At 36.3% G+C, this 14,975-nt stretch overlaps 1 protein-coding gene across 3 annotated transcripts in view; it reads left to right on the plus strand.

Annotated features, from left to right (window-relative positions):
• Positions 1 to 14,975, plus strand: part of DLGAP5 (DLG associated protein 5) — a 41,405-nt gene that overhangs the window by 14,302 nt on the left and 12,128 nt on the right. For 2 of the 3 annotated variants that reach the window (XM_084877462.1, XM_084877464.1), the window contains exons 7-14: positions 235 to 305; positions 2,807 to 3,066; positions 3,817 to 3,944; positions 4,310 to 4,433; positions 6,126 to 6,211; positions 7,168 to 7,328; positions 9,895 to 9,993; positions 13,088 to 13,307. In XM_084877462.1, coding sequence (XP_084733588.1) covers positions 235 to 305; positions 2,807 to 3,066; positions 3,817 to 3,944; positions 4,310 to 4,433; positions 6,126 to 6,211; positions 7,168 to 7,328; positions 9,895 to 9,993; positions 13,088 to 13,307 — 1,149 coding nt within the window. The remainder of the gene's footprint in view (positions 1 to 234; positions 306 to 2,806; positions 3,067 to 3,816; positions 3,945 to 4,309; positions 4,434 to 6,125; positions 6,212 to 7,167; positions 7,329 to 9,894; positions 9,994 to 13,087; positions 13,308 to 14,975) is intronic. The other variant, XM_084877463.1, reaches the window with a different exon arrangement.

Consider the following 14,975-nt stretch of genomic DNA (forward strand, 5'->3'; position numbering starts at 1 on the left):
AGGGTTAGAAAGATTAATGATGAAAAAGAATCATTGTTTGGCTGCCTCCTGCATGCCCCCTACTGGGGGTTGAGGCCACAACTTGGGCGTGTGCTCTGACTTGGAATCAAACTGTGACCTCCTGGTTCATAGGTCAACACTCAACCACTGAGCTATGTTGGCCAGGCCCTAGTGCTTTAAATGAAGCATTTTCTGTCTAGTCAAAATGGTTGACTTATTTTATTTTTATTTTAGCTAATGAAGCAGAAAGAAAAGCAGCAAGTCAAGGAAGGCCTGCGAAAAATGTAGATACTAAATCTGACAAGGTAGTTTATAAACATCTGTTTATTTCTAGATACTTTGGAAACTTTATTGCTACTTTCATAGGTTGAAATTAAACATACAGAACTGCTCAAGAAGTTAGTCTACATGAATTTTAAAAACTCTTGAATCATAAGGAGGCATAAGAGGATTTATTGTTGTTTTCAGGTATCTTATTCTCAGATTTATAGGTAGAAAAAACATAATTTGGTTAACCGGACATAGAAAAGGAAAAAGAAAAAGAACACAGTTGACAGAAACCTTCTTATGAAAATTAGCTTTGAAGGGGAAGGATGAAATCCGTTGACTTTGGATTTAATTAAGCCTGAATTTGAATATTGGCTCCATTCCCCCATTAATTATATAACCTTGGACAAGATACGCATTTCTTTTCCCATGTCTAACATGTAATATCTACATAGACTAGTATGAAGAATTAAATAACCTAACATTTCTGATAACATCTAGGATAGGGACTCGTAGAGTCTTCAAAAAAGCCACAGTTTTGAAGACCAATCCCTTGGTTTATAATCAATACTACAATTCCATAACCTTAAAGACAAAACAAAGTGTAAATGTTTATGTCAAAGTGTAAAAATCTGACTAGATTCTACTGAAAATCAAACAGATCCTCCAAGAAGGCAATATAGGGTGAATCTTCACAGACAATCAACTGTACCTCAGAGCTCCTCCCTTCACATTGATTTTCTTCTTAAGGATTATCATTTGTTTTCTTTTGTTGTTGTCTATTTTTTTTTTTTTTTTTATGAAATGTATTGGGAAGACATTAGTTTAATAAGATTATATAGGTTTCAAATGTACATTTCTATGATACATGATCCGTATATCACTCCTTTTTACTTTCATTCTCATGCTGGCCTCAGGGACAATGTTACCATTAAACTTGTGTCCAGATTGAAATACTCTGGTTTCAGGTCATAATTCATTAAGCATCAGACACATAGAAACCTCTAAAAATTATGTTTAAGTGAGTGAGTAAAAGTGGTCAAAGGTGTAAACTTCCAGTTATTAAATAAGTAAGTCCTGGGGATATAAAGTACAGCATGGTAACTATAGTTAGCTAGAGGCCTGATGCATGGATTTGTGCACTTGTGGGGTCCCTTGGCCTGAACTGCACCTCCTCACAATCTGGGAACCTTCAGGGGATGTTGGACTGCTGGTTTTGGCCCAATCCCCCAGGCCAGGCCCAGGGACCCACTGATGCATGAATCTGCACCAGACCTCTAGTCTATACTAATAAAAGGGTAATATGCTAATTAGACCAGACATCTTCTGGACATCTATCTGGATGTCCTTCCAACCAAAGCCATGGTGGCAGGGGCCAAGGCAGAGGCAGTTAGGGGTGACCAGGCCAGCAGGCAGAGGTGGTTAGGGGTGATCAGGCAGGTAGGGTAACAGTTACAGACATCAGGCAGGCAGGCAGAGTGATTATGGGTGATTAGGCAGGCAGGCAAATGAGCAGTTAGGAGTCAGCAGTCCTGGATTGCGAGAGGGATTGGGCCTAAACCGGCAGTTGGACATCCCCCAACGGGTTCCAAATTGGAGAGGGTGCAGGCCGGCTGAGGAACCCCCCTTTCATGCATGAATTTCGTGTGCTGGGCCTCTAGTATGGATATAAGATCTTTGGTTAATTTCTTCTCCCCCTCCCCCTTCCCTCTGAGATTCATCAGTCTGTCCCATGTTCCATGCCTGTGCATTGAGCATCTGCTCCCTGGTAGTCAGTGCGTGTCATAGCTACCTGTCAAATGGTCACTTAGGATTTTTTGTAGATAGATAGATAGGCTTTTGATTGATAGATAGATAGATAGATAGATATAGATTATACTGCATTATATATTTGAAAATTACCAAGGCAATAGATCTTAAAAGTTCTCATCACAAGAAAAAAAATTGTAACTGTGTGGTGATTATTTTGCAAAATACACAAATATAAAATCATTATGCTGTACACCAGAAACTAGTATAATATTAAATGTCAATTATGTTACCAGTAAAACAAATCAAGTAGCATTTAAATTGACTTGAAAAAGAAACTATGGTTCATATTTTATATGATTAATTTTACTGTCACATTGAAAAATATTTTTGATCATGTGATAAAGGAGTTGATCCTTGACAATAGTAGTCATCCAATAAATTTTGGATTTATGATTCTCACACCATTATAATGATCACTATAATTAAAGTATAATTAAATGTGTTTGTTAGATGAGTAAATTTTTCCACCTTAGTTTTTATACATTTCAATTTGTTGTAATACCTAAAACTTATTTTTTAGTTCTTTTAATAGGATTGGTTCTCTCTCTTTCTGGATCATAGCAATGGTTTAGTGTAGCTGTTTCTCTGATTCCTTGTATACATTTATATGTATTTGTTTTTCACTCCTAAATTATGTACATGGCACATATATCTCAACTTTAACATTTTCAGGCCTGTAAAAATCGGCCAAATAAATTTTCACTTTATTTTGTTTATTTTCATCTAGGTCATTTCTTTTCAAGTTGATAGTGAAGAAGATAATTTGGATTCGCAAACCACTGCAAAAAATGGAGTCTTAGCAAAAATGGAAAACTTACCTAACACAAATACTGCAAAAATGAAAGGAAAGAATTCCTTCGCACCTAAAGATTTTATGTTTCAACCACTAGATGGTCTGAAGACCTATCAAGTCACACCTATGACTCCAAGAAGTGCCAATGCTTTCTTGACACCCAGTTACACCTGGACCCCTTTAAAAACAGAAGTGTAAGAATGTAATATTAATAGCAGGTTCCTTGCTAAGATGGATAACAAATGTCTCTCGGATTTGTCTTGTGCTTTTTAAAATTGTTGTTTAGTTAGTAAATGATGTAATTACAAATCATGAAAATTTGGTCTTTTAAAAAAACTCTTCAGAAGGCTACAATAATGTTTGACAGTTTTGGTATTTCCTATGTGTTCTTATTATCGTTTTTATGATACAATTTGTAGTTTTTTGCATTTAATAAGTGAGTTTATTATAATACTTAGAAATAAATTTTTGGAAAGAAGAAGCTGCTATTACACTGTAGTTTAGACATCGTTTGGGTTTTTGTTTGTGTATTTTGCTGAGTATTACTTTAGAAAACTATAGAGACAAAAGTGCTTGGCTTGCAAAGGGGATGGGTGGGAGGAAATGAGTTGTAATCTTTAAAAGAAAGAACAAGGTTGTTTGGCAAAGACTGGCTGGCAGCAAATTTACTAGTAACAGCAGCATCCAAGACTACTAAGTGCTTATGTTCTATGAAGAGATCCTCAGAATCTTTGGATCTCATTACATTTAGTAAAGATGGACATTCTCACTATGATCTTTAATTTTTTCCCCTTATAGAATAGACACATTAAAAAAAAAAAAAAAAGAAGGAAACTAATTTCCATTTTATCACAGGTTTTTAAAAAGCAACATACTTTTGAGATCCTTTAATCAGATATATAGGGTTCATGTTTCATGAAGTATATTTTTGCTATTGTTTTTAGTGATAAAACTCAAGACACAACAAAAGAAATCTTGGCACAAAAATGTAAAATTGACTCTGCCAATACAGTACATCAAGATTCAAATAAATTACAATGTCATCTGGATTCTCTAACAGTTTGGAATAAGGGTATGTGTGGTATTTCAATTAAATTTTTACTTCTCTGGATTTTTGTTCACTACAGATTTGTTTTAAAGCCCCTCTTCCCCATATAGTTCGGGGATGTGATCTCAGGGTCAGTAAAGATTAGAAAGCATAGGAAAAGGTCTGGAGGGAGGGACAGTTCATTAAGAAGAGGGGGCATGAATTTAAATTTGAAAAGATGAAAATTTTGAAAGACACTTTAGAGGTGTGTTGAATGAAATTGAAGCAGAAATAAAGTTTTGAAATTTAACAGTGAAAAAAATTGAATTAAAAAATGTTGTCTTGGGGGGGATGTCATTTTAGGAGTTGCTGCTTTGAAATTTATATGTAATATTTTCTTTAACCTGTAGAAAATGTCTTAAACACAAATGATACTACTAAAAATGCAAGTGGCTTTCCAATAAAAGAAGTCCCATCACTTGAAATAAATGAAGATCCGTTATCTCAGCCACAGCATGATGTGCCATATTTCAGGTTTGTCCATTTGTTCCTACTGTAAGAAATCTGTAATGTCTAGACATTTAAGACCAAAATTAAACTGCTTTCACCTTAATGTAATAGTTGATTTGGGGGAAACTGATTTAGGGTGATTTTCAAAAGGTAGAAAAAGGTACGCATGAGAAGTCTCCTCCACCCCCACCCCCACCCCCCCAGCTGCTGCCCTGCCTCCTCCTGTAGTTCTCTGCCGCCTGCTTGTAGCCAGTAGCTCCAAGCTGACCTCCTGTAGCTCTCTGCCTGCTGCCCTGCCCTCCTGTAGTTCCCTTCACCCTTCTGTCCCCCCTCCCATAGCTTGCAGTCCTGCCCCTTCCTGTAGGTCCCCGCTGCCCGCTTGTAGCTCACTGCCCCACCCTTCTGCTGATCCGTGATCTCGTCGTTATGCGGTTGGTTAGTCGTTACACTTCATGGACTAATGACCATTTGCATATTACATCTTTATTATATAGGATGGATAGTGGGTGATGGTAGGAGGCCTTTTGGCCCACTAAATCATGAGATGGGATTGTTTCTCCAACTGGGAAGAGTGAAAATTAACAATCCATGTCACCTAAATCCCTTGGAAACAAATGAGAGCGCTGCAGTCGGAGAAAGACCCCAGCACATCCCATCGGAAGTGGTTACACACTATTATTCTTGAGTGAAAGTAGCAGGAAAATTCTAATACTTTTTCTAATGCATTATTAATAAATTTTTGAGCTTTGCCAATCAAATAGATAGGAATACTATCTTGCTGTAGTTTTAATATTCATTTGCTGTATGATGAATGAGTCATCTTTTTTATGTTTGAGAGCCATTTTAATTGTTTTTATGACATAAGGTTTTAGAATTGTAAGTGATTTTAGAGATTACCTAGTCCATTGTGTTGTTCCACTGAGATGATAAGCAATGCCTCCAGACATTGCCAACTAAATAATGTCAGATCTAAGCCAAGTCTCCTTCCTCATTAATTAAATTTTCTCTTTTAAGTCACATTCAGTTTACCTTAGGCCAGGGTTTCTCAACCTTGGCGTGTTGACATTTTAGACTGGATAATTCTCATTGGGTGTGTGGTTGGGGAGGGGTCCTCCACACATGTCCTGTAGCTTCCCTGGCCAGTAGCACTCCTTTAGTTCAAAACAAAACAAAACAAAAACCTCCTAAACATACACACACACATACACACACACACACCAAAAAATGTCTGTAGACATTGTCAGATATCGGTGGTAAGGGGGATGAGGGTACAAAATTGATTCTAGTTGAGAACCACTGCCTTTGGACAGGCAAAGTTTAATAATCAGAGAGTCTATAAGGCCCTATCACTGAAATTCCAGACTTCACAGTTTTTATCTTCAACTTACTCTTGGTAGTTGGATTGGCCTTAATTCCACAGATGGTAACAGAGAACTAAGAACTATAGGATGTCTGATTCTTTCTGTTCAGCTTCTGAAAAATAAGAATAGAAAGATTAGCATGAGAAGTGGGTTCTTGGCATTAATCATCCATATAAGTTTTAGATGTAGAAGGATGGACATATATGTAGGATATGCACTTGTATTGTTTGGGTTTTAATATATCACAGTTCATAAATCACCTCTGATAAATTAATATTTTATATGTCATAATGCTAATGCTTAGATATTAGTGTCAGAAACACTTGTACAACTGAAATGTATGTCATAATTTTAGAAATATTCTCCAGTCAGAAACTGAGAAATTAACTTCCCACTGCCTCGAATGGGACAGGAAGCTTGAATTGGACATCCCAGATGATGGTAAGGGAACATTTATGTATTTTTTACATTTTAGCTTTGTTCATCTTAATTTGGTTACATTGATCTGAAACTTTAAAAATCTAGTGTTATCCAACTTTATATTTTATTTTAAAACAATAATTTTTGCATATCTCAATATATGTTCACTAACCTCTCTATACTAAAATGATATATGATTTAAAAGATGTAAATAAATAGAATATTTTTAAAAACATTATATTTTATTGATTTCAGAGAGGAAGGGAGAGATAGGAACATCAATAATGAGAGGGAATCATTGATTGGCTCCCTTTTGCACGCCCCACACTGGGATTTGAGCCCTCAACCCAGGCTGACATCCTGGTTCATAGGTCGACGCTCAGCCACTGAGCCACGCCAGCTGGGCTAGAATATTAATTGTCATTCCTGAGAATTTGCCTTTTTTTAAAAAAATATATTTTATTGATTTTATACAGAGAGGAAGGGAGAGAGATAGAGAGCTAGAAACATCGATGAGAGAGAGTCATCGATCAGCTGCCTCCTGCACACCCCCCACTGGGGATATGCTCACAACCACGGCACATGCCCTTGACCGGAATCGAACCCGGGACCCTTCAGTCCCCAAGCCGACGCTCTATCCATTGAGCCAAACCGGTCCCGGCAGAATTTGCCTTTTTTGTTATCAGATTTCTTCATGACTCAATGAGTGACATCCATATCTGGTATTGTTTAATTATATAAAAAATATTTTCTAAATGAAAATTACCTAAATCAATATGGAACAGTATTTGTATGACAGCACTTTGTAGAAGAAATTTTTGTTTTACTTTAAGGAAATTTTTGTTTTGCTTTAAGATAAGAATTTGATTCTACAAGCCCTAGGATATTGAGGATAAGGTCTTCTTAACAGTTGGTTGGCTTTGCAATAAAGGTCATGCTTTGTCCTTTAACTTTTAAAAACATTGTATTTCCTTTAGCTAAAGATCTTATTCGCACAACAGTTGGTCAAACAAGACTCCTTATGAAAGAAAGGTTCAAACAGTTTGAAGGCCTCGTGGATGACTGTGAATATAAACGAGGTGAAAAGGAGACTACCTGTACAGATCTGGATGGGTTTTGGGACATGGTTAGTTTCCAGGTATGTGGTCAAGTGTTTTGAATACACTAACACTGAGTCTGGTCTTTTCTTTTTTTCTTTAAATGAAGTAACAGTAGTAAAATAGAGGCATTAGTAGCTGCTTAGATACCTATAACGGTAAATGAGATATTACAGAGCACCTTTATAAACTGTAAAGCACTGTCTATATTTTATGACTGATGTCTCCCCTCCCAATATTGTCAAGATAATTTCTATATGAGTTGGAAGTTGAGATTAGTCAAAGGTTGAATAGTCTATAATGATTATACAGGTGAGAAAATGAGTGACTCCAGTCTTAGTATTTCAGTTCCTCTAGCTGCTGTTGAGTTCCTACTGTGCCAGGCATTGTACTAGGAGCTGTTAATAAGGCAAACTAGTGAGTCAGATTCAACGTGCAATTCCAATCTAATGTAAAAAAATGCTGTGATAGAAGGAATTACTAGGAAGATCAGTAAAGGTGTGGAGGGGGTGACACTTTCTAGTTTTTTGAGCTTATTTCAAAAATAAGCAGATAAAATACTCTTTCAATAACTTGTAGCTAACAATGATTACTCATCATAATGTATTACTTTATTATCAGTTTTCATATATTTATCAGTTTTCATAATAATTAGTTTACTAGAATCCTTTAGTGATGACTATTTACATTTGTTTTTAAGTATCATATTATTTCTGAATTTAAAAGTATTTGATGTGTTTGCATTGCTTATCCTTTTATTGTTTTTTTCTTTCTTTTTTTTCTTTTTTTAAATATATTTTATTGATTTTATTTTTTGCCTTCCACCCTCCCTCCCATACATACTCTCCCTCCCCAGAGTTTTATGTCCATTGGTTGTACTTATATGTTATTGTTTTTTTCAAATGTTATTTTTATTGTTGACACTTTTACAGATATCTCCATTGTTCCCCACTTAGCCCGTCCCCACCCAGCCCCCTATAGTTATTATCTTTTTTTTTTTTTAATATATTTTATTGATTTTGTACAGAGAGGAAGGGAGAGGGATAAAGAGTTAGAAACATCGATGATAGAGAGTCATCGATCAGCTGCCTCTTGCACACCCCCTACTGGGGATATGCCCGCAACCAAGGTACATGCCCTTGACCGGAATCGAACCCGGGACCTTTCAGTCCCCAAGCCGACGCTCTATCCATTGAGCCAAACCGGTTTTGGCTATAGTTATTATCTTTACTGATGCTCATTTTTCAACTTTGGCCAGTGGGGGACCTCTTCAAGTTGGCTCTGGGGTATTTATTTATTTATTTGTTTGTTTGTTTATTTATGTTTTAAGAGCTGTATTGAGGTACCATTTTCATATTATACAATTTTTTAAGGAGAAATTGTGAGTAGCTGTGTATAGATGCATAGTAAGGGGAATCAAAACAAGTTTACCAAAGTGACTACCACTTTGGAGGAGACAGGAAATACCAGAAGAATGGGGATCATACATTCCCATCCTGCTGCTAGTACATTATTTGAATCTTTTAAAATGAACTTGAGTCAAGGGAATGAGAAGGCAAGCCACAGAATGGGAGGAAATATTTATAAAAGACACAGTTGATAAAGGACTGGTTCCCAAAATATACAAAGACCTCTTAAAACTCAACAATAAGAAAACAACCTGATTTAAAAACAGGCAAAAGACCTGAACAGACATTTTACCAAAGAAGATATATATGGCAGGTCAGCATATCATTACAGAATTGCCAATTATGACTACAGTGAGATACCACTACATACTTAATAGAAACACAAAAATCTAACCCACTACTAGCTGGTTTGGCTCAGTGGATAGAGCATTGGCCTGCGGACTGAAGGGTCCTGGGTTCAATTCTGGACAAGGCACATGCCCGGGTTGCATGCTCGATCTCCAGTAGGGGGTGTGCAGGAGGCAGCTGATCAATGATTCTCTCTCATCATTGATGTTTCTATCTCTCCCTCTCTGAAATCAGTAAAAATATATATTTTTAAAAATCTAAACCACTGATAGCATCAAATGCTGGTGAGGATGGAGAGCAGTAGGGACTCTCATTCATTGCTGGTGGAAATGCAAAATGGTACACCCCCTTTGGAAGACAGCTTGGCAGTTTCTTACAAAACTAAACATACTCTTACCATAGGATTCAGCAATTATACTTCTTCGTATTCACCCATAAGAGTTGAAAACATATGTCTACATGAAAACATGTTGCCCAAACTGGAAAGCAACCAATATATGTCCTTGAGCAGGAGAATAGATAAACTGTTGAAAAAGAGACAGTTATTTTGTTCACCTTGTATAACTTAGAATATATTTCTTACTGTTTTAGTGATCAAAAATAATTTAGGGGAGTTATTCATATATGAAATTATTTTTATAGATTGTGGAGGATTATAAGAACAAAATTAATGAACAATTTTACCATAAGAATTCTTCATTTGAATACTAAATTGAGAATGATTTAATCTAATTTTATATGTCACCAATCCAAGTCACTCTTAATTTTTTTTGAAGTTTCAGTTCATTAGTTTGTTATATATAGCATGGCTAGCATTAAACTGAGAAGCTTGTGCTTTATTTATTAACAGATAGAAGATGTAAACCAAAAGTTCAATAATCTGACCAAACTTGAGGAGTCCGGGTGGCAAAATAATAATAATAATAATATAAGCAAAAAGGTCTTTCGGGTAAGTTTGTGACTTTCTAATATAGACTCTTCTACTTCAATGAATTTTTATTTTCAAGCTTTAAAAACATTTAGCTTCAGATTTTTCATCATTTTACAAAATGAGTTCCATACATTACTTACAATATACTGACGGTCTTCGAAGAAAGACTAAGGAAATGATCAACACAAAATTCAGGACGGGTGTCCTGGAGGGAGAGAAGGAGGGGCTGCGATTGAATTAGGGCCCCCTGAGAGCTTCTAAGTTGCTAAGTAGTGAATATGTGCACATTTGTTTTACTCTTTGAACTATTCTTACATATTTTCTGTACTACTACTAGTAGTAGATCATTTATATTGTACCAAATATTGTTCCAACTACCTTACATGTATTAACTCATTTAAGTGTCACAACAATCCTATGAGATGGGAACTGTTATCCCCATTTTACAGAAGAGGGATCTGAAGCCAGAAAGATTAAATCACTTGTCCAGGTTGGAACTGGGTTTCCAGCCACATTTTCTCAGTCCAGAATCCTTGTTCTTAACCAGTAGGCTATGCTACCTCTCTGTTATATATACCTCTCTGTTATATATACCCTTTTGTGTAATATATTTCAAAATGGAAATAATTTTTTTTAAATAGAAAAGAGAAACAGTGGCTCTTTAGAACATCTACCTTCTTTTATTTACTTTCTTATAAAATTTCCTATTACTTTTTTCTGTAAAATTCTCTTTGTTAACATGATAGAGTCTGTTCTTAATCTATTTGCAGTGATTTCTTTTTTCTAGTAATGTTTTAACTCAGAGTTTTTGGTTCAAACGAAAACTTCTCAAACCACCCTGGAGATTGCCAGTTTTTCTTTTAGATTTTAGAAAAATGCCTTTGGTTATAAAATCAGGTTTCTAGGTTTTTTGTTTTTTTTATTATGCTATGTAATCTAAATAAAAACTCATTTGAATCCATTAAAGATGTTAAAGTATTGAGAGAACCTTATAATTATTGTAGTAATTAAGTCTCATGACAAATATTCTGAATACAATGATGAAATAGATTGAATGAATTTCAAATCTGCTAGAGTGAAGGATGCTTGAATTCTTTGAAGTTACTGTGGGTATTTTTTTTTTCTTTTTTCTTTTTTAATAAAAGCACATTCAGCACTTTGGGAATATTTTGAAAGTGATATTTTATATATATATATATTTTTTATTTTATTTTATTGATTTTTTACAGAGAGGAAGGGAGAGAGATAGAGAGCTAGAAACGTCGATGAGAGAGAAACATCGACCAGCCGCCTCCTGAACACCCTCCACCGGGGATGTGCCCGCAACCAAGGTACATGCCCTTGACCGGAATTAAACCCGGGACCTTTCAGTCCACAGACTGACGCCCTATCACTGAGCCAAACCGGTTTCGGCTACTGTGGGTATTTCTTATTGAGTCATGGAAACATTAATATCAGGGATGTAGATGATAGCTATATGAGTTTAGCATTATTTCAGAGCCTTGTAATTCTGCCCCTTATCACCAGATGTCTCTCTCCTACTTTATATTTTAGGCCACTGTTAAGATTATCAAATAAAATAAAATGAATCTTTTATCTGTTCTTTGATACCATTCTCTTCTACTTCTTATTCATTGACTTTTTATTCAATCAGTTAGTTAGCTTTGCTTTCTCTTTCCCTTTTTCCATATCAGTTTTTAGACATGTTTAGGATCTCATATTTGTTCCAGTGAAAAAAGGAGAGAAAAAAAGAAATTTGTGTTGTCCACACCTCCCTCTAGTTATCTGTACCCCTTTTCTCATTTTTCTTGCAATGACAGACAAGCTTCCTAAAAAAGTTGTCCATACTATTTGGGTTCTCATTTATTTCTCCAACTCAGTGCAATTCAGCTTGACCCCTCTTTATTCCTCTAGAACAGATATCACCAAGGTTATTGATCCAGTAGTTGCTGATGTTACCAGACACTTAATTACAAAATGATCCTTTTGCAGTATTAAACCCAGTGTGCTTGCTTTCTTAAAATTATATTCTACTGATTTCCTCCCTCCCTCTTTAGTTATGTTTGCACAGTTTTTTTTTTTTCTTTTTCATTTATCTCCAAAGTTTGTCATATTCAGAATTCCTACCTCAACTCTCTTCTCTCCTTCCATATTCTTCCTGTGAAATCCTACCCACCCTGTCACGATCCCCCAAATCAAACCATACTTAGTGCTAAGTTCCATGTATTCTGATTCACTATACTTACGTCAGTGTATCTCAAACTGAAATCACCTCCACACATACTGATGTTTCCCTGGCTCACAGAATGCTATTATGGTCCCACCAAGATAGAACCTGATAAGTTCTTAGTTCTTTCCTTTCTCTATTTCACTATCTCCACTCCACACCCATCTAATACACTAAGTCCTCTCAGTTGGGGCTCTTAAATATCTCTTCACATATTTCCCTTTCTTCCTCCATTTAAGGACCATCATCTTTTCCCAGTATCATTGTAGCCGTCTCCTTTTTCCCTTGCTTGTAACCTTCTAGTCTATTCTCGAGGCTATAGCCAGAGTGACCTTTCTAAAATACAAATGCAATAATCTTAATCTCATGATTTAAAATCATCAATAATCTCTATTCCTTTGTTTTTTGTATAAATGTGGCTCCGTAACATTTTATAATCTAGCTGTTGTGGATCTCTTGCCAACTCTTTTATGCTTGCTTTTGCTTCTGGTTTTGCAAGCATACTATTTTCCCTATCTAGCCCTTCCCTCACATCACTTTTTAGCCTGGCTAACTGTGATGTTAGCCTAGGTGCTACCTCCTGCAAGCCTTTCTTGATGTCTCTGAGATTGATCTAAGTGTTATCCCTATGTTCTACAGCCCTCTGGATTTGTCTCTAACACGACATTTGTGCCTCTCAGTGTCCTTATTTAGCTCTTCCACCGTGAAGTTATGAACTCCTTGAGAGCAAGAACTTTGTCCTTTACCTTTTGACCCCCAGCATTTTTAGCACACGAGGGACTTGATAAGTATATGATGAATGTGGGAAATATTTTATGTACGCCTTATTTTTCCTATAAGGTAGTAATGAGTAGCTTTAATAAATTCCATCATTTCGTTTTGCAGAAAAAAGTCATCTCGGGTATAGCAAGTAAACCAAAACAGGACGATGGTGGAAGAATTGCAGCTAGAAATCGCCTCGCTGCCATAAAAAATGCAATGAGAGAGAGAATTAAGCAGGAAGAACATGCTGAGGCAGCAGCCTCTGTGGTACCAAAGGAAGTTGATAAAATTGTGTTTGATGCTGGCTTTTTCAGAGTTGAAAGTCCCGTTAAATCATTTTCAGGTTAGTTTTTCTGCTGAGACTAAAGAGAAATATTTGGGTTGGATGGGAGGTTGTATAGGAAGTGAAAGAGTTTTCACATGAAGGGATATAAGCTCTCTTGATTTCTGGAAAACAGACTACATACTCACAAACACATGCAAATCATATTTGGATGGGTACTTTACGTGTGATATATCTTCTGAAATTACTTTTATGTTTTCTAAGTGATTTCACATCTGTTAATATTAACCCCCACAATCCTGTGAGGTAGGTTAAAGATCCCAAGAGGTAAGGAACATAACGAGAGCGTGAGAAATTAGGGATTTTCTTAGTTGGAAATTGGATTAGAATTTAAATGTGACGAGCTATCACAGCACTAGCTATGCTTTAAAATGAAACTTACAAATGGTTTTGGTTTTATTTTCATTTGTATGAAAATTTTGATCTTTTGGGAACAAAGTAAGTATACTAATTTCCTAACTTTAAAAAATTCCAGTGAAACCAGTTTTTAGTATTTCGGAAAACAATTCCTAAAATTTTCTAACTTGTGTTATATTTTTCAATAGCTATTTTTCATAGACTATCTTTATTAGATTGGATTTATTTTTCTTGATTGAATTTATTTATATTCGCTTCAGGTGTATAGCATAGTGATTAGTAATTCTTCACAGAGTTTCCGAGGCTTGTTTACAGCCCTCTCTAAACAAGTGTAGTTTTTGTTTTTTCTTGAATTATTTCTTTGATTTCCTCGCCTGTGTTCTCTCTGATCTTTCTCTTCAGAAATACATATTTTTCCTCCTGGTAAAGAGATGACTTTTACATTTCTTTCCTGTGCTTGTTTTCTCCTACTTTCCGGATTTCCTCAACTCCATGTTAGCTATCATGTTTTTAATGCCCAATAGTTCTTTCATTCTTTGGATGTTTCATTTTATTTCAGTCTGTACTTGTTTCATAACTGTACTATCTTACCTTTCTGCGGGCGTTAACGGTAGCTTTTATGTTTCCTCCCCCTGTGTCGTCCGTGTTTGGTCCAAGATACTTGCATCTGTTTGGTTTTGGTTTTCCTCTCACAGTAGAGGCTTTCCTCGGGTGCTGGCGATGGTTCACAGCAGGTGATGATGGTTCACAGCCCGCTCATGGTTGCGGGCAGGGTCCTTACTGTGGTGGGTTAGCTGGGCCCTCATGCTGGGAACCTGCATATCACTATTTTTGTCTTTTCTCTTGGGCTAGATTCCCCAGAGAACATTCTTTTAGTCTGTTGCCTGGAGGTTATAATTCTGGCTGCCAGTCTTTCAGGAACTGTGTGGGGAAGTAACCTGAGTGTCTCAACAGCCTATTTGTAAATGCTCACTTAATCCCCTTGCTTTCCATATAGTACCATCTTTTAGCCTTACCTGTTATCCCTAAGCCAGAGACCCTCTGATTCTTTTTTCGGGGGGGAAATAGGCCTCTAATATTAAGATATTGGTGGTGGGAGGGGATGATGACAGTTGCCCAGCTGTGCAGAATGAGGAAAGAAACCTGGGCTCTAATTGTTCTTTGAAGTGACTTTGAACCAATCTTGTTTTAGCTCCATCTTCATCCCCACTTCCAGAGAAACACGAGGCCACTAGCTTTTTTTGAGGAATAAATTGGGTTCTCATCCTTCCTGACTAGTTCCTTAGGATTTCTTTTCTTGAGTCTACTAAG

This window comes from Pipistrellus hanaki (genome assembly GCF_964339955.1).
Source record: "Pipistrellus hanaki genome assembly, chromosome: 1".
NCBI classification, from domain to species: Eukaryota; Metazoa; Chordata; class Mammalia; order Chiroptera; family Vespertilionidae; genus Pipistrellus; species Pipistrellus hanaki.